The sequence below is a fragment of the Phyllopteryx taeniolatus genome, chromosome 15 (genome assembly GCF_024500385.1).
Source record: "Phyllopteryx taeniolatus isolate TA_2022b chromosome 15, UOR_Ptae_1.2, whole genome shotgun sequence".
NCBI classification, from domain to species: Eukaryota; Metazoa; Chordata; class Actinopteri; order Syngnathiformes; family Syngnathidae; genus Phyllopteryx; species Phyllopteryx taeniolatus.
This window is the reverse complement of record NC_084516.1, coordinates 17,075,362-17,096,518: the sequence shown is the minus strand read 5'-3', so window position 1 is coordinate 17,096,518 and position 21,157 is coordinate 17,075,362. Positions and strand designations below refer to the sequence as shown.

Here is a 21,157-nt window from a genome sequence, read left to right as displayed (position 1 = left end):
TGTGTCAAAGCAAGGATCCTATTTGTCTGTCACAATTTTTTCTCATACAAACGTTTTAAGGGTTCTTGTGTCAAAACAAGAACCATGTTGATTTTAAATAATATCTAACTATTATATCTTTTATCTACAGCTTTAATTTTGAATGGTATCACAATTGTCCTTAAAAGATCGAGGGTATCATAGCACTCAAAGTGTTTCTGGCTCTTATAACTGAAGTCACAATTTTCTCATAATCAACTTTCTGTTGTGCTGTCAACGTGACAGCACGTACATGACAATTACCAGAGCTAAACGGTTACCAACAACATTACTGTCAACAATTGTCAACATTGGAAGAATTACAGGAATTTTAGAATTTTTGTAACCTTGTTGAAATCAGCCCGTTTGGAAGGGGTGGTCACGTGTTATGTAAATTAGTCAGTGCTTTTTTTCCTAATACTGTATGTATTTAATCTCAAAATGGACCAACAATGAGATTCCTATCTTCAAGTTCATTCATTCATTCAGTTTCCGTTCAGCTTATCCTCACTGGGGTCGCGGGCGTGCTGGAGCCTATCCCAGCTGTCATCGGGCAGGAGGCGGGGTACACCCTGAACTGGTTGCCAGCCAATCGCAGGGCACATAGGAACAAACAACCATTCACACTCACAGTCATGCCTACGGGCAATTTAGAGTCTCCAATTCATGCATGTTTTTGGGATGTGGGAGGAAACCGGAGTACCCGGAGAAAACCCACGCAGGCACGGGGAGAACATGCAAACTCCACACAGGCGGGGCCGGGGATTGAACCCGGGTCCTCAGAACTGTGAGGCTGACGCTCTAACCAGTCGACCACCGTGCCGCCTCTTTTTTAACTTCCTATTTCATTTTCGACTACACTCTTATCACGGCCTCGTTTTCCCTCCGGGCAAACTGGCTGCGAGTTTGCGGTAAGCCTCTTTGGCAACAGCCGTTATTAAGCCAGGTTTGCTTTAGGCACCGCCTCGCCTCATACGAGCTGTTGACCAGCGAACAAATGCCTGGGGAGAAAAGCAAGCTCACACAAGGACAAACAACCAAATAACCCACCCAACAAGAAGCCTGCACAGCGTCCAAATTAGGGTTGCATCGGTTTGTCCAAACTGTGGCATTGAGGGCCACTAACATCATGTAAGAAGAAAACATGTTTCAAGAGAACTTCTTTCTGCACGGAAATCTATATCCGAAATCAAGACAGTTAAGTTACGATAAAGGATTGACTGACTTGTATTGCCTTTGCAATGAAACTATCATACATAATCAAATTTCATCATGGTTTTTCATAAAAACGCTTTTTGGACAGACAAAGCACAAAATTTAGATACAGTACGTCTTCTTAATTGAACCACACACCAAGCTCTAAATGTCGATGCAGAGTCGTTTAATCTGTTTAACTGATATTTTCAAATGAAAACCATGTGTTTTCCAAATGTCAAGATGTTTTTCAGACAAAGAAATCTCAAAATGTGGTGGTACTTGTACATGGTTTTCAGTGTGTCACCACAATTCTGTCAAAAATGTGAATATAATCATTTGAAGACAGCTAAGAAAAACTTTTCAAAATACAATCTATGCAAAGAGAATAAAAACATACATATCACAATTAAATGTTTTTAATTTGGTGGACAACTGGTTAGCACATCTGCCTCACAGTTCTAAGGTCGGGGATTCGAATCCAGACTCCGACCTTGCTGTGTGGAGTCTGCGTATTCTCCCTGTGCTTGCATGAGTTTTCTCCTGGTTTCCTCCCACATTCTAAAAACATGCACACACACAAATTGTCTTTAGGTGTGAATGTGAGTATGAAAAGCAGTTTGTCAATATGTGCCCTGTGATTGGCTTGCGACCACACTTGGGGTGCACCCCGGCTGTCGCCCGTAGTTACCTGGGATAAGCTCCTGCAGACCTGTGAGCCTAATGAAGATAAGCAGTATTAAAAATGGATGGACGGAGGGCGATTAAAAAAAAAAGTGTTTTTACCCCGCAAAATGTTTTCCATGTTATCCAAGATGGCGCCCAATCGTGTGGTCTGTTTTTGAGTCTTTCGTTCATCTTTGGAGACATTACCCGACTCACTTACACAAGGGAAGACTTACTAAACATTTGGGAGTCTACCTCAGACTTTCTTTCACCAACTTTCACAAATCCACTCAGTTTTTTCTCTGAGTTACTCACCGGCGGGGTGGCCGTGGTCTACGGCACATGGAGACGAAGGCAACGTTACTCACCGGCGGGGTGGCCGCGGTCTACAGCGCAGGGAGGCGAAGGCAACGCCACAGAGGGAAGCGAGCCGGAGTGCAGGTAAAGCGCCGTAAGAGAGGATTCCAAATGCCGCTCCGGTCAATTCACCTCGCAAATCTACGTTCCCTACCCAACAAAATGGACAAGCTTCATTCTCTCACAAACACCAGTAAGGACTTCGTACGTTCTGTCGAAGACACGGAGACATGCTTCTACATCAAGTAAAAATGGTGTACCGACGTCACGGAGCTCAACACACTGCAGCCCAGACTCGCTGTTTTTGAACTGTAAGTCATTCTACTCACTGCGCAAGTATGCTTCATTCGTACTTGTCTGTGTCGACATTACTTCCCAGGCTAATATGAACGCCGCACTGCTAACGTTCACTGAATAAGTAAGCGAACTACAAAAAAAGCACCCAGATTCACCCCTCATTATTTAAGAAAAGCTAAACTCAAACACGAACTCCCTAAATACAAGAAACACATTGACTGTCCCACCAGGGAAAACAACACTTTAGACAACTGCTATACCACGCTAAATGATGCATACTGTAGTATCTCTGCGCAGCTCTGGGGTCGTCTGATCACTATTTAACTCACGTAATACCAACATACAGGCACAAACTTAAATGTGCGAAGCCTGTGGTGAAAACAGTGAAGTGGACCAATGAAGCAAAGTTATAAATTCAAGACTGTTTAGACTGCACATAGTGGAGTGCCTTTGAAACTTCAACTGCCAGTCTAGATAAATATATGGACTGTGTCACATCCTTTATCAGTTTCTGTGAAGATGTGTATATACCAACAAAGACTTTTCGCACATTCAATAACAAAAGCCGTGGTTCACTGCCAAACTATAGCAACTTTGGCAGGCTAAAGAGGACGGCTATTGAAGTGGGGATAGAGCCCTGTATAATTGCGCTAAAACCAGCTGATTAAAAGAATCAAGATCGCAAAGAGAAAATATGCTGAAAAGCTGGAAAAACAGTTTACCGCTAATCAGTCTGGCATGGATTACAATCGCAAACCAACTACAAGCAACCATCCCACAAGCAGAGAACAATAAAGGACTGAGGAAGCACGGCCTGCCACAGTAGCTGTTAAGGTAGTTCTTCACAGCAGTCATTGAATCAGTCCTGTGTTCATCTATCACAGTCTGGTTTGGTGCTGCCACAAAAAAGGTCAAACTCCGACTGCAACGGCCAAACAAAACTGCTAAAAAAATTTGTATCCCTCTACCCACCTTTGAGGACTTACATGCTGCCAGAATTATGACAAGAGCGTACAAAATCTTCTTGGACCCTCCACATCCTGGTCACCACCTCTTCCAGCTCCTTCCCTCAGGTCAATGCTGCCGAACAATGCAAACTAAAACAAGCAGACATTCCAATAGTTTCTTCACTCTTGCCATTAACTTCTCCAAAGGTTAATTTACAATTCCATTGCAATATGCTGCCAATCTTGTCTTTGAGATTGTTGTCACATCTCTGTTGAACCAATTATACATTATTCGTGCACTCACTGTATTAGTCTCGTCACTCTGCACTACTTGCATTTCTGTTGTTGACCAATAATGGCCATTCCTGTGCGTGAGAAGTATCTGCACCATTTGCACAATTGACACTGTTCCAGATTATCGCACTCTTAGTCACTTTAAACTGATAACATTTCTTGAAGTCTCTGCACCATTTGCACAATGGCACCATACCAGATTATCGCTCAATTAGTCATTTCAAAATGCTCTAAATTGCTGGAGGACTCTCCGTCATTTGCACAATTGGCAAAAATAAATAAATAAATAAATAAAGTATCGGCATTACCATATTACCGGTAACCTTTTATTGCTCAGGAACTCTCCATACTGTGTTTTTATGGCTCAAACGCATTCTCTGTCAAATGACTGTCTGTTGTCGTACTTGAGCAGCTCCAACTACTGGAGACAAATTCCTTATGTTTTTTTGACATACTTGGCAAATAAAGACGATTCTGATTTCAAAACTGTGAAGGTAAATCTTTCACGACTGCTTCCATCATGTAAGAAGATAAATTGTCAGAAAATAATCTTACAGTAATCTTTATACTTGTACTGCCTACCCAGTGAACAAACATATTTCCAAATTTCACATTTTTTTCCTTTAATTTAAAAGACTTCCAGACAAAGAAAGGTCAAAATTTGGAGGTACATGGTTTTCACTAAGCTCCTAAATATTTTGTCCAAATTACGAAGGTAAATATTAGAGGACAGCTACCATCACGTGAAAGAAAAACAGATCTCTGGTGATGAGTACTTTTCTTTTTTAATTCATTTTTTACTTTCATTTGGAAAAAACAATTTGAATGTGGTTTTCATTGGTCCGAGCATATGTTGTCCAAAGTGTGGAGGTAAACATCTGAGGACAGCTTAGAATAACTTTCAAAATACGATCTTTCTAGACTGGAATCTTTTGGAGGATGAGCACACATTTAACTGAATACCATATTTCACCAAATTAAATCATGTTTTTCCTGTAAGAAATAACACTCGAACTGCACGTATTCTGTATGCAGGTAAACGTTCCTGAAATAATACCATCATGGCAGATGAAAACATCTCTCTCTCCACCAAGTCACTTGCTCTTTGACATGAACGTGCTATCATGTATGACATATTGACAAAATGATTACGGCTCTGGAAAGCGCTTGACAAGGGCTCTAATATGACATATGACGTGTTGTGGTTTGTTAAACATTGATTTTTGAACGAACAATTCTGCCCTTGGACACTCCCTCTGAAGGCATTTACCTATGGAAATGCGTTTTTGTGCGATAAAATACAAACGTTACATTACAGCAATTCTGCATATACTGTATTTATGAATGAGTCAACGCAATCAGAAGACGCCACCATGCTACATTGTGAGCTTAACAATCGACCCTCGAGGAGTTTATTGGTCCATCCAACTCAGTCTTGCTCACTGTCTCATGGCAACTCATTAAACTGGAAAGAAATTGCAGGAGATAATTACAGGGAATTACAGCTGAATATATGGGAAGCTAGAGTCACCAATTACACATATTGTGGCGGTGTGTCTCGCTTTTTGAGAAATCTACAGTTGATCTAATGCATATAGAGGACACATCGGCTTTGCACAAGCCTGAACTCATCCTCCATCTCTGGACTTCCAAAACTTTGCAAGTCCAACTGTGTGTACAAGGCAAGGCAAGTTAAAAAGGACTCGTAAGCAGTGCTGCGTTCTTAACAGTGATAATTAAGATGAGCAAAAATTTGTTTCATGCACAGTGAGTTTGTTGAGCTTCTAATTGGACGCATAAGGGCTTAATGTACATTTTATCTGAAGACCATTAGAAAAAAGGTGTTTTCATAAGGAAGTCAGAGCATAAGTACAGTATGTCTTTTTAAATACAATCCCATTTTTTTATTTTTGCTTTTAAATACAGGATATAAATGTGAACATAAAATAGGAATTATTTGCTATTGGGTATCTGAGGTTTCTCAAATCTTCAGTGAGTAAAACAGTCCATCCATTCATTTTCCGTACCGCTTATCCTCACTAGGGTCGCGGGTGTGCTGGAGCCTATCCCAGCCCTATCTTCGGGCGAGAGGCGGGCTACACCCTGAACTGCTCGCAAAACAATCGCAGGGCACATATAAACAAACAACCATTTTCACTCAAATTCACACCTACGGACAATTTAGAGTCTTTAATTAACCTACCAAGCATGTTTTTAGGATGTGGGAGGAAATCGGAGTACCCGGAGAAAACCCACGCAGGCACAGGGAGAACATGCAAACTCCACACAGGCGAGGTCGGATTTGAACCTCGGCCCTCAGAACTGTGAGGCAGATGTGCTAACCAGTCGCTCACCGAGTAAAACAGTAAAAGAAAAAAGAAAAAAACAAACAAAACAGATTTCGTACTGCCTTTAAAGGATGGCATTGTTCCGTCGTTGCTGGTCTGTATAAACGGCCAGTATTGAGGAAATTATTGAAAAGAAAAATAAATCATAATAATTATGTGCCCCAAACGGTAATGTAATTACAAACTTAATTACTCCTTTATGAATGTAATTATTTACCAGGGAAAGCAATTATTGTGTTACTTTTTGAAAAACCTTCGAATATGTCAAAGAATTCAGATTTTTTTTTAATGAGATTTTTTTCCACAGGCCATCTTTAATTTCATTTGTGGAAAAGTAATGTCTATACTTTCAGTCATGCTGCTTTACCTGTAGATTCAACTGGGCTCGCCACTCCTGTTGGTGATCATTTACTCACCACTTTTTGCGTGTGCCACTATGCTTCCTTTATTTGGTATCAACAACATCTGCCCAACTCTAACTCTCATTGGATTACAATGAAAGTTGACGACCTTAGCCAATCAGCATCACTTAGGTGGTTGTCTCATGCCTCCTCACGTGGAAGAACAGAAAAAGAATAACTTTGCCTGTCCGTCAAGACATCTAGTTGGTCTGATGAAAATAGCTTCAATGACCTGATACAGTCGTGCCTTGAGATCCGAGTGACCTGACCTGAGTTTTTCGAGATATGAGCCACCTTTTTTTTGTTTTGACTTGCAAGCAAAAATTTGAGATGGTACAGCTTCATGTTGGCAGTGAACTCAACTCCACAACAAGCAGTAGTTTGGCAAATAATATTACTGCATTTTGACCTTCTCCATGTACTCTATCCATAAGTCTGTATTATACTGCCCTGAGGTGGCCAATGCACACAAACCAAAAAGAGCAGCACAATGTTCATTGAACTGAAGCAAAAAAGTGGACGAACCCGTTGAACTCTTTACATTCTATTTCATTATGTCAGTACTGTATTTAAAAAAAATAATAAAATACTATACTGTAGAGTGCTATTTTTCTTATTAAAAATACATTGCAAAAAGGCCAGAACACATTGTCATTTTGATTTATTTCAATGGAGAAAGATAATCAAAATCAAAACAGTTTTCATACATTAAAATCCAACACAAAGTGCTTTACAGAGATTAAGTAAAAAAATAAAAAATTAAAGTAACGTGCCAGATTTTTTGGCAGTAACAGTGTTAGAATGACTGAAAACCTAAATAGAAACAAATAACGACGTTAGTAACGCTGTTTATTTTTAACAACATTACTCCCATCATTGTAAATGCCATTGACACAGAGTAGGGAGTCAGTCAACCTGTACATTTTCGCATTCCCGAGGAAGTATCAGAATTGTATTAGAGGTGGAACAGTAGTATGGCATTCAACAATGCTGAGACTGGGGCGTGAAGTTGAACACCGGTTCTCACTTGTCCCACCCTGTTGTATTGAAAAACAAGCATTGCCGATGAACTGTGTGTTATACAAAGTTGCCACTAATTCTCTGGTACTTGGACACTGTTATGACAATTTCCCGCTGGGCTGCGTTCAGTGTAAAAGGCACAGACGAATAAATAACGGAATAATCTCTGTTCAGGATCTGTTACGGCTCAGATGTGCCAATTTTGTAGAAGCTCGCGTCTGGTATCTCACTAATGCGCAAAGCCGAATATGAATTGAAATTATGGTGGCCCAGAAGAATCATGAATGAATCCATGCTACTGAAACACTGACCATTGTATTGAAATGTCCTAAAAACATTTTAAAGTTGAAAAAAAAAAAATATTGTACACTAAAGCCGATAATGGCCTTTTGATTGATAGATTTAGATGTATTTAGATCCATTGAGCATGACGACACCCAGAGTGTTTTATTAGCAGAAAATACGTTTGAAAAATGGCGACGACACATACTTCCTGTGCTCAGTCAGCATATTGTCGCATTCTGAGTTCTATTACGTTGAAGTTGAAATGGAATCGCTCCCAACCGTAATATTTACATTAACACGTGCAACTATATCAAACCCCCGGAATACACCGTACGGGAGAAATGGTAATGTTCTGTAATTCCATAACTGCAAAAATTCATTCCCGGGGCCTGTTCGCAAGACGCCTAGTGAGATCAATTTGAGACGAAATGTATGGAATGAAGTTATAAATCATAGGGGTTTCTTTTTTTTTTTTTTTTTTTTATTAATACAATGCGGTACCTGTGAGGCTATGACTGGAAAAGTCATAGGATTCATCATCTAATATTTCACTTTGCATTGCCAAAGGCCTCTCTGCTGATGTGGGAAACAGCAAAAAGTGCAAGTTGAAGGCTGTGGGATATGACGCGTATCTGCATATCAAAGCCGAACAGAGGGTGAGGTCGGGAGGGGGAATTAGGTGAATAATAAGCCGCATTTACATATCACTATAAAAATATATTTTTAAAAAATGAGGGCATGTGCTCAGGGAGCGAGTCAGTCATAAGACACAGCTTTTGTTCCTTGAACAAAAAAGCCACAGTGGATTTGATAAGCGGCATAAGTGCTTTAGTGAGCTGACACACAGTAATACACATGTTTAATTAGCGGGAAGTGGGTGGTAATATTACACTCCTGTGTGCTGTACTTGTCTGGTTACACTCGCAGAGATGAAAAAGAAAAAAAAAACACAGTGTAACGTAAATATGACGTGCGCATAATGAAGAGAGGTGCCAACTCAATGGGGATTCAACACAATAGCATATCGGTAACCGGTGACAATATGCCGTGCTAACATTTACTATTTAGTACGTCATTTTGTGCATTGTGCCTTGTATTAGACACCACTACAGGTAGGACTCGACTATTTACATCATTTCAAGTCATACATTAGTAGTAAAATATGTATTCATGTTTTAATTTATTTGACCTTTTTACAGGCATACATCTTCCCTGTCTATTTTTTAAGATATGGAGATGGCTCACTATGGACAGTATTTCACTGAAATACATTTTTATTGAACTACTAAAGGTGCAAAATTATCATTGGCTCCAAATGTTACATTGTCATGGGATGATATTAGGTGGATGATATTCATATTATTTAACCTACACGTGCTGCAAAACATGCAGGCTTAAATTATGTATTTGTGTAAAGAAGTGGGCGGCACGGTGAAGGCACGGTTAGCACATCTGCCTCACAGTTCTGAGGACCTGGGTTCAGATCCGGCCTCGCCTGTATGAAGTTTGCATGTTCTCCCCGTGCCTGCGTGGGTTTTCTCCGGGTACTCCGGTAATGTAGAACATGTGACTTGGCGCAGGCATGGTTTGAATTAATCAAGAATTGTGGAAGAAAAAGGAAAATATGTCAAATATCACTTAATTTGAAATTTTATTGGGAAAATCTTGGAATGTTGGGAGGAATAATACAATAGCTCAATAATGTAAACTATATCTCCTGAATTAGCTGAACAGTTTCAAGTTGAAGTGATTAGCAATGGTCAATACATTTTGAAGGAGGAGGTACTGCATTCATTTTTTTAATGTTATCCAAAACATTTGGGTATATAAAAAAAATAGTTCCCAATACTGTATGTCCTGAATGAGCGGAACAGATTGAAGTTGGAATGTGAAAGATGAGGAACGTTTTTTGTTGAATGTCTAAATGTGTAAAATGTGGAACTCTGGGAAAACTGGGAATTTTTCTTAATTTGGAAAGTAGTTCCCCGAATGACCAGAATTTTGGGAATACATTATTTGGTTTAGTTTGTACAGTTTGAATTAGTGACGCAGATTAATAGCTCACCTCTAAAGCAGAAAACAGGAAGTTCATGACCTCTAACTCCTTTCTGGCCTGCCCACAAATGTCCTCATTTATAGGATGACTTTGTTTTGCATTTGTCTTTGCCAGGACAAGCTGTCTTTGTCACTTAAAGCAAACTCAATATAGACGGCGCAGACGGCAATCAGAGGCTTCCCTAATTGGCTGCTTAAAAGCGCCATCGTCCCAGAGGTATCTTGAAGGGTAAGATACTGCGCGTGGCAAGTTGTGCGGGGTGCGGAGGGTAAAACTACTGTCTGAAGTCATTTGTATTGTTAACATTCAATGAATAACGACAAGTTTACGAGGTCACTGACTGCTTGGATTTTCTCTTCAAAAATGTACAAACTGCAAAGAAAAAGGCAGCATTGCATGCATCAGCCAAAGCAGAAGCTAGCCGCTAACAAACAAAAACAATGGAGGAGAATGAGGGTCTCCTATATTCACCTCAACTCATTTTGTTCTACAGGAGACTGAGGTTCAGCAACGTGGGGATTGTGCAGCATAATATTGCAGCATCCAATGCTAAGACACAACATTTGGCTGTGCGTTTATTTTTGGTCTTTCGGGAGATATCCTCATTTTATAGGAAACCTAGGCATACTGTAATTACGAGCACTCAACTCAAATGGCAGCTCTTAACAACTGGCAAGCAGCTAAAAGGGGACAAACGATGGGAAAATGACTTTTGAATTGATTGGATACAAATTGTTGAGTCCCTGGAGTGGCTGCCCACCCATTAAGTATGAAATTACACAGCCAAGTAAATCTTTTCTGAGCTGCCTATTTCAGAATATGTGTTCTCAATTGTGATGCAACACTGTGGCAAATGTACATAATACCACCACCACACTGAGTTTTTCCATACCTGACTTGAAAGCTAGGCCAGAAGAAGGTCCGTCATTTCCAAGCAATGGTTGGACTACACTGTCGAAAACACTTTCATGCCAAAAGCTAAGCAGCAGTGTTACCACAGATTAGTGTTAGGGGCACATACTCTGCAAAGTTGTCAACATTGGAGCAAATTGATGCCTCCCCCCCAAAAAAATGTTTTGTAATTGCCTAATAGTAAATACACCACAAACTATGATATCAAAAGATTTGAATTTCATGTCAAACTCATCTTACAACATTAATTAAACCTTAATCTAACAAACCTTAAACATCTTGAAAAGAGCTTACAGATGATTTGATTTTGAAAAATTGCACTGGACGTGTATCTTAAGGTGTTTCAGGAGGAGCGCAAAAAACATGAATGCGGGAGTTTTTTAGTGAATAAGTGAGGATAAGTTCCACAGGAAAATGTGTAAGAAGGTGAATTTAAGAAAAGCGAACTGCAGATATGTGGGGAATTATTGTAACTGGGAACTGTGAAAGAAATGCTTATTATGTCTCCTTTAGACTGGTGTATGAAACAAAGGTGCACATCTAAGCACCGTGAATGTTTCAGACGAACCAGAATAATATCGTTACACGATGCACTGACCGGTAAGCCTGAGGGTGTGTTTAGCCAAGCACAACTATCATGACGTGGGTTGGCGGGGAATCGGGGGGCTACCCACTGATGCTGTGTCCTTGAAAAGCATTAGTGTAGCATGCATGCGAGTGAGTAAATAGAAGGCAGACAGAGAAAGAAAGAGAGCGATACAGGCAAGGGTGTACTCCTGCATAGATACTCTTATCATCATCACGGTCGTGTGATTACAGGAGCGCTTTCATCACATGTGACTTTTATCAATGCGCCGCACCTTGGAGGAGGAATATGACCTGTTTTACTGCGGGGGGGGGGGGCGCACGCCCAGAGGGGATAAAGTCTCAATCGTAAATCGGCACCAGTCTCTCATCCGCTTGTCACTCCAAAACACAGCATCTTGCGGTGTACGTACATGCACAGGCACAAAGCTCCCCGTGGCGAGACCTATTGTGAGACGGTGAGCCTCTTTTCTCCTCACTGCATTAAAACTGATAAAAGGCAGCCATTGCTTCCCGATGTCTCTTCAGAGACCTAGAGAATAAACTGAAGATCTGAAGCAAGGCTCGTGGGAGGATTGTATACTCAATATACACCGGCACATGAAGCTTACAAAATATTGAGGTCTGGCGGAATGCCCCGTGAGGTCTTACGAAACGGAACTTGACAAAAATGTGCCTCTAAAGTTCATAAAATACTAATACTATTAGAGTTCAAACATATAGCAGGAAAACAGCATTTGAATAGCTGTCCACTGTGGTGACTTATGTCCAGCTTCAGACACTTTTGAATAACTCTTCAACGTACTGAATGATGCACAACTTGGATTTGTGTGTATACTGTTCGTGCGTATCTGTTCCCTGTAGTGACTGATGGATTGCAGAGCAGAAAAAAAAAACCTTTTGAATAACTGTCCCTTGAAGATATCAAATCAAAATGTCGACATGTGCATATTAAAGAGAGACACTTTTGAACATATGTCCACTGTAGTGACTGACATACAACTTCTTTTGCAATGCAATTATTATTTCTGATGAAATCACTTAAAGTACAGCATGTGGACATACAGTTCACCATTGAAAAACTAAGTATTTTCATGCCTAAGAAGTACTTCTGAGGGAGGTTGCCAGAATTCAAGAATGAAGCAAATTATAATAAAAGACATCTACTGTAGCCACTAACAATAAGACTTGTTTTGGCACTTGGAAAGACACATATTATATCAATGCGTAAAGGAGATCTGTGTAAACGTGCACGCTAATTACCGGAAGGTCATCTGGAAGATCTGTCCCAGGTTGACCTGTTGGCTTTTGTTGTCGTATCCGTGCAGCATCTCGCCAAACAACGTGGCATTGAAGTGGACGGCCTGCCGCGGGCATTTCGGACCCTCGCAGTTGTCGGACTGCAGCAGGCATGAGCGCCCATCTGTCCCCAGTTTGTACTCCTGCACACACCTGAGGAGGTGATGGAGGGATAGATATATCAGCGTATCAGGTGCGTACTTTGATGCTATAACTCTAGTCAACATAAGACTTGCACATTGCTTAGCTTCGAGACTGTTCCTACATTTGGAAATAAAAGGAGGTAAGGTTCTGTTATCCTGCCATCCTGCAAGCAGAGACCCGCTCAGGGAGGATTAGAATATCCTTCACCTGTCATTACTTTACTTTTTGCTGAGGTTTACCGTTTGAGTTATTATGCAAATAGATCAGCAGATGGCCACATTATCCTGCCCATTTGAAGTCGGTAGAAATTGTCTAAACGATGACAGCCAATTAAAAGGCTTTTCTGCAAAGTTAATTAACGGTCGTTATTAACATACATATCCCTGACATAAGTGATGAACTGTGGCATTTATGTCACTCTGGCATTGATTCATTTTGCCTGGCTAATAGAGCAACTGTCAATGTCAAAAACGACCCCATATGCGACAAAATCAAATACGATACAATACAATGTTTTGCAGTGCAATTATCATACACTCTTTGGACTTATATGTTCGAAGGGAAATATTATGGAAAATTCACTTTGTAATTGCTCGTATAAAAACATGAGTATCCCTACTGACTTTGGGCGAGAGGCAAGGTAAACCCTGGACTGGTTGTCAGTCAGTCGCAAGGCACACTTAGACAAATTGTTCACATTAACACCTCTGGAAAGTTTATGGACTTCAGTTTACTTAAGAAGCAAAGATTTTGGATTGTGGGAGGAAAATCCATGTAAGCATGAAGAGAACAACTATGCAGTATTTAAACTTAGGTGCCACTATTCCAACTTGTTTTTATGTCTTTTATTTTAGGGGTGGGGGTGAAATAAAAAGGTTAATATAATATGATGAAGAAAAGAACGAGAACATAATAATAATTAATAGAAAAGCAAACCCATATCCACAATGCACCAGTAAATCATCAGCCATATGCGTGTCTCTTTCATGCAACTACAGTATGCAAAACTGTCCGAAAAACAAATAGTATTTGTTTTAAATGTATCTTTTTAACATACTGTAGCTCTGTAATTGCCTGTCAACTGTTTCGGGGTGATGTCTGCCTATCACCCGAAACCAAATGGGATAGGCACCAGCTTTCAGCAACTCTGAACAGGATACGGGATACTGCATAGAAAATGGATGAATGGATGGATTTTTAATGAATGGATTTTCTATAATTCATTTGGCTTTTGTTTGGACTTTTTTGGAGGGTGTGTGCAGGGGTGCGCCAAGCCAACACTGTCGGTAAATGGAACGGGGTGTGTGGCTTAAAAAATGTGTGCGGTATTTTGTAGTGTTTTATGAACCCTGGAATGGATTAAATCCATTTTTGTCAAATGGGGAAATCCAATTAAAGCCAACGTCGAACAGCCCCCTTGTAAATGTTTGCGGAAGATTTTTGGGCAAAGTTGAAATAACTTGGTGGTTCCTTATTCTCACCCACAATACATCAGCACGTTGCTGGATCCGGGCTCGTCTTCAATGGGCACGAGCTGCTGGTGACAAAGCTGCTCGCAGCCTCCATTAAAGCCGTCCGTGCAGTCGATGCCCCTGGAGTAGTCATAGCAACCGGAGCCATCCTTCATTGGCCTCAGCCCATTAGGACACTGCACGGGAGACACGGGCGAAGAGGAGGACGAGGAGGAAGAAAAGGAAGAGAAGTGGGTGATAAGGGAAACAGAAGAAGAGAGGAAGGCACAGAGGTCAGCACATGCATTTTAATCAGGTGCCACTGAGGAGGCGCAGGTAGCAGCGGAGATCAGAATGGAGGAGTGAGCAGCGGATGTCAAGAGAGAGAGAGAATCAAAGAAGTCAAGAGTAAAAGCACAAAAATAAATGATAAATTAAAATAGGCCTCAACTTGGTCGCCAACTGATGTTTCCCACTTGAAGGCCACTTCATATCATAACAACAGCCCGACATACATTTTTGTTTTCTTTGATTTGTAATATCAGAGAGGTATTCATACAACTAAATGGGATTCTGGATCAAAGACTATTCTTTAATGCAAACACGTTTTGACGAATAACGAATTGTCCTTCCTGGGAGACAGGGTAACAGGAAAATACCATTAAACTAGCCGAATTCGAGCAATTTTCCTCTCTTAGTTCAAAGTCAGCCAAGACCTGATTGTCACGTCTCTAAAATATTATCCTGAGAGATTATCCTGTGGTGTGCGGTGCATTTTGAGTGATTTGTCCTCTTTGATTAGCACATAAAACAGCCAAGGTACATCATAAATGTAAAGCCCGTTCAATCTTTATGCTAGAAAATCCGTAGGTGGGTGTTTTACGATATATCAAGTTGGGCTGAGTCATGGACTCCGTGATTGTTCCACTAAATATACTGTAACCATAGCCAATCAGGAAGCAACCTGAAGCTTGTGCTGTTGCCAGCCACAATTAGAGGAGCAAATCTGTGTTCTTCGCTGTCCTTTCCAGCAGAAGCACAGACATCTGCTTTGGGGGAGGAGACGCGCGATTGTCTGTGGATACATTGTAATATGTGTGGTAGATTGTATTGGACATCTGGATTACAACTCCAGACCTCACATTTTAAGAATCAGTTCAGATGTTAGAAATCGGTATGCGTCAGCCCAACCCTAACACCGCAAATCCCCTAACACTTAATAACTTCCACTAAAATATTAACGAGATTAAATAGAAACACTGCATCCCACTGGACACCCTGCAATTTTCTATGATACCTTCACAGTAGTCACAATTCTACCAATTGGAGGTCTGTGTGATCCAGGTCAAAATGAAACATCAATAATTAAGATTTAAAAAATATGACAAATAAAATGGGCATTAGCCTTGTTTTATGATGTGCAGCAAATGCAAACTCAGATAAACGTAATTTGGCCATACCTATAGCAGTATTCAAGACAAAGTGTAGCATGCAAAAAATTAACTCAACACTAGCCAGTGTTTCTGTGGAAAACTCAACTATTTATGCTCCAACTTAGAGGCTTGCCCCAAATCACGTACGTCATCATTCTTTTGGAATGCAAAAAAGGGAGTGAGCCGTTCAGCCGCCTGGCCGAGAGGCCATTGTTCATCCACCAGTCATTAGGTGGAAACTCCGTCATTTTATTCCATTCAGTTGTAAAGTGGTTGTGGCGTTACTTAATGATCAAGGAGGCTGTGCTGTTTGTTGGAGGCAGAATTATTGAGTTTGGGAATGGGTGAAAGGACGACATTGTAAGTGGGAGATAGGTGATGTGGTAAGCCCCCTCCTCTGTTTTTTCCACCTTTGTGTATATGGCCTCTCTCACACCTCTTTCAAACCATCCGTCTTCCTTGTCCAGAATATGCACATTTCTGTCCTCAAAAGAGTGCTGTTTCTCTTGGAGGTGGAGGTAGACAGCTGAGTCTTGACCTGAGGAGTTTGCCCACCTGTGTTGTGCCATGCGTCTGCTCAGTGGTTGCTTGGTTTCCCAAATGTATGTATCTGTTGCATTCCTCACTGCACTTGACCACATACACCAAATTGCTTTTCTGGGTATGGGGTGTGTGATCTTTGGGGTGTACCAGCCTTTTTCTCAATGTTACCAGGTTTGAAGTGTCCCGGAATGTTGTGTTGGTTGAAAATGATACATACGGAATAACAATATTGTTGCATCTATCACTCTTTTCTTTCTCATCCACCTTGGTCCTGTCCCTTCTGGAATTAGATGGACTTTTCATCAATGATCAGTTTCTCTTTCCCTTTGGCCTGTGGACTGGTTTGAATGTTATCAGCTCTGTGTTGTAGGGTATGGATAACTTCCAATTTGTGTTCGAGAGGGTGGTGTAAGTCAAAAAGTAAGTATTGGTCAGTGTGTATCAGCTTTTTGGAAACACCAACCTGGAGACAGCCTTTCCAACGCTCCGGTAGGACTACTGTACTACCAGTATGCTGCATAACAACATTTGTTTGGCTAAGGACCCCCGAAAATGGCATCAGCGAAGAGACATGCTTACGAGGCACAATTCAAACTACAGGCTATCAGTTACGCAGTTGTAAATGGGAATAGAGCAGCCGCGAGAGAATTCAAAATCAATGAATCTTTTGTTCGGAATGGATGAGAGACGACGAACACACCTTAACTCAGAGGGAGGCAGCGCCGGGCGAGTTACGCCACCATATGTGAATGGATTGTGGATGCCTGGGCTAAGGTATCTGCTTTGACTGTTGTCCGAGCTTTCGCGAAAGCCAGTATCATTGCTGAACAGCCACCCGGCAACGAGACTGAGTCCGACAATGACGAGAGGGAACCCGGCATGTTTGATGGCGAAATTGCCCAGCTGTTCAATTCAGATACAGAAGATGAGGACTTTGATGGATTTGTGACAATAGATTGATCAAAAAAAATAATGTGAGTGTGTTTTTAAATACGTAGTAGAATAACGTTCAACCAAACTCACTGTTTTGCTTCCGTTACCTTGTTTTAGCATGCGCCGAATAATAAGGTGCGCCTTATGGTGCGTAAAATACGGTACTTTGTAAAACAGTAGGGAACTGTCTTTAATTGTGACCAAATAAAACCACAAAAAAATAAATAAATAATATGCCGTCTTTAAGAATGATATATTTACTGAGCATCCGACCTCTATTTCTGGGTCTGTGTGGTTATCATCACTCATTTCCTGCTTACCATCATTAGTACCCTTTCTGAGGTATTGCATCACACGTGTGGCGTTAATCCTTCAGATACTCACTGAGCTGAAGTCTCACAGGAGGTCCTGCAATCTTGCGTGAACTCCAACTTGGTTAGTTTGTTTTGTGGCTGAACTCCAAATTGTACCACTTTTGAAAGCATTTCACTTGGTAGGTTCCACTCTATTAGTAATGTTGTCAAGTCTGGGTACAGGCAATCAATACTATTAATTAATGAAATATCAAGTAGTGCACAACGGTTGATAATAAACGCAAATGCCAACGTAAATAGCATGTAGCGGAAATGGCGAATGACCATTGTGCAAATGACCAGAGAAGCTGATCAACTCCCTGTTTCTTCTCCTTTATGTATCTATCAGGCATCATCAAATGGTAACATCCATCTATACTCGTATACTGTAAGAGTTAGGAAAGATACATTGATGAAACATTGCCGATACAGTTAATAAAGGTTTCTTATGTAATGGGAACAGACTTTACAGGTCCTACTGTAATATATGTTGAATTTACACCCATTGGATACAATAATAGTGTGCACGGTGAGTGTCTTTGCTCTTATAATGGTTTATTTAAAAAAATAAGAAAATATCAGTTTCCCTATTAAAAGTTTTCAAATAGTCTCCTGTAGACCATTGAAACCAATTCTGTTGTCAAAGTAAACTTGGTAAGGTGTTTACTATGCACACACTCTCTCGCAGGGCAATTACAAATGAGACATTGACTACACTGATAATTACCAGCGAAATGATGTTTCACTCCTGAGTACACTTGAGGGGATTAAAGAAAAAAAACACACACTAATTAACTTTAGAAAAATGGAGTAATACAAAGCAAAGCATGCATTAAAAACAACCAAATATGTACAGCAGATCCAGAGGAAGAAAAGTTTAGACATCATTGCTGCTTACCGTAAATACCATTAGAGAATTTATATAAATCTCTTCGCCCATTTTTTCTTAATCATCCAATAATTCTCCTTTTCAATCGAGAGATGAAGTCAATCTCTGGAAAACTCTGCTAATGAGCTTGTTAACAGCTGTTAGCAGCCCTTTGAAGCCATAACACCTTCTCAGATTCACAATCTTGGCTCCAGTTCATCTCAAAGGTAGTCCGATAGGGTCTTCCGTACCAAACTCATCCAATAGCATAGAGGAACCGCCTAAGTCGATTGGACCGGAATTTGACCCGCATTTTGAACGAAAAAGGTTTCTGAAGTCAAAACTTAGGAAGTCAAACCATATTTGTGAATATCGGCTTGAGAGAAGAACAACGTTAGGCCGAGACACACATTCAAACCAGCGTCACTATACCTAACGAGGGTTTAACCGTATTTAGTGGTTAACTTTTTTTACATTTACGAGATTTTGAAAAATATTAAAAGCTGTATGAGGCAGCTGTAGGACATACAGTAAATCACCTTCACGTTATGCATTCGTCCAGTTAAGAATGAGTGCCTTTCTGTTAGGTGCTAATATTAACAATGTTTACCTTATTTTTATACTTTTTGGCAGTTAAAAAGGTTAATATTTGAACCATCTGTGATGCATATCAACTTCATATTACACATTCATCATTAAAGATTTCCATGTTTTATTGTTTTGATGCCCTATTTTGTGTTTTTAATTGAGCTTTTTAGTTGAACATGCAGTACAAAAAACAAAGAAAGGAAAACATTCTACAATACAAATATGCCATACTGAAACACTGTATACAACTGGTCAGAAAAGGAGTAGAAAGAAGATAAAACGTAGTTTGGTTAACTTTTGCACTTGCATGACTGTTAAAAATGTTCAATATTAAAATAAGTGACGCACATCATTATACCTTTGTCAAGTTAAGACTTAAAATACTTATGTTTATGTTTATTATTGGCGGCCGACTGGTTAGAGCGTCAGCCTCGCAGTTCTGAGGACCCGGGTTCAATCCCCGGCCCCGCCTGTGTGGAGTTCGCATGTTCTCCCCGTGCCTGTGTGGGTTTTCTCCGGGCACTCCGGTTTCCTCCCACATCCCAAAAACATGCATTAATTGGAGACTCTAAATTGCCTGAATGGTTGTTTGTTTGTATGTGCCCTGCGATTGGCTGGCAACCAGTTCAGGGTGTACCCCGCCTCCTGCCCGATGACAGCTGGGATAGGCTCCAGCACGCCTGCGACCCTAGTGAGGAGAAGCGGCTCAGAAAATGGATGGATGTTTATTATTTTGACATCTTAAATCTATAGTTCGGGGAAGCAGGGTGTCGTAGTGGCTTCCAAGACTGCCTCACAGTTGAGAGGTTCCCGGTTCGAATTTGGGCTCAGCCTTCCTCCCACATCACTAAAAAGATGCACGTTAGTTAAATTGCCGATAGATGCGAGTGGGAAGGGTTGTTTGACTTTATGTGCCCTGCAATTGGCTGGGAACCAGTCACTCATGACCTTAATGAGGACAAGCTTTATCAAGAATGGATGATTGCGCGATTGGAAAAGAAGAAGCAGTGGGTAAATATGTAGACTTCTATGTTTGCTTCTCACGCTAACGACAGACTGCCTAGCTGCCATAATTTTCGTCACTTGTGATCAAAAGGTAGGGTTTTATGGGGCAATTTACCATAGTCCTCCATAACCTATGTAAAATGCTTGTTATTGGAATTTCGGAGAAAGTTGGAGTCGGAAGCACGGGGAGAACGTCGAAACGTCACACAGGAAGTCCGGGGCCGGGAGTTGAACCCAAAACCTCAGAACTGTGAGGCAATAGTGCTAACCAATAACAATTAGTGTTTCCAGATTAATTATATTTCCATTACTTCCTACGGGAAAATATTCTGACTACAAATCCACTATCAACCCGGCAACCTTTGTTCCTTTTGGCAATATACAGTGCGTACTGTGGCGAGGCACAGCATTTCCCCAAGCCTCCTTTACGATTCATGCGGGTTAAATTAAGACACAGCGCCTTTTAAAAGTGGGCGAGGGTACGAGACAGGAAGTCTAGACCTGGCGGTTGATTGCACAAAATGGTGTGACTTAATGCTTCTTATGTCATCAGAGTGTGAAAGCACTCTTTTAAAGCTAATGGTGTTGCTGGTGAAGGAGTGAGGGTTTTTCAACTGTTTCAACCTTCTTTGGGGATGACATATTTACGTAAAGGTACACTACATTTCAATGAGATTTAAAAAAAAACAAACAAAAAAAAACCCACCACTTTGTCAGCTTTCTCAGTGACTTCCTCATCTAATAGGCTGACTTCTTCGTGTCTACGCTCGTGGGAATGACAATGCCCACTTGTCAGGCACATACTGTATGTCTTAGGAAGGGACAAGGTAAGAAGAACAATCTGCACATATGTACACTTAGCTAATGGCTCCATTCTGCATCCTCATCCCTCCCCACCACCGCTTCATTGTGTGCCCCGAGGAGCGCGGCTGCAGCTTAAATAACGCCTCGGCTACACTCTGTTCTCTCCACTGGTGACAACATAACAAATGAGGACTGAAGGTCGCTTTGTCCCGCAACTCCACCAGACTGTGTAGCTCAGCTTGATGGCTAAAGGTATTTAAAAGCTGCTTTCTCAGAAAAGGCGGATACAAAGCAAACAAAGAAACTGAAAGCAGCTTTTGTTGTGATATATAGAAACACCGCATGCAGTGCAATCT

At 40.9% G+C, this 21,157-nt stretch overlaps 1 protein-coding gene across 3 annotated transcripts in view; it reads right to left on the bottom strand.

The window, feature by feature from the left end:
* Positions 1 to 21,157, bottom strand: part of LOC133490224 (astrotactin-2-like) — a 286,520-nt gene that overhangs the window by 88,927 nt on the left and 176,436 nt on the right. For all 3 annotated transcript variants that reach the window (XR_009792133.1, XM_061800017.1, XM_061800018.1), the window contains exons 12-13: positions 14,305 to 14,471; positions 12,644 to 12,832 (exon numbers count right to left, since the gene is read on the bottom strand). Coding sequence is in view for 2 of the 3 variants with exons in the window: in XM_061800017.1 (XP_061656001.1) it covers positions 12,644 to 12,832; positions 14,305 to 14,471 (356 nt within the window). In the remaining variant the exon portion in view is untranslated. The remainder of the gene's footprint in view (positions 1 to 12,643; positions 12,833 to 14,304; positions 14,472 to 21,157) is intronic.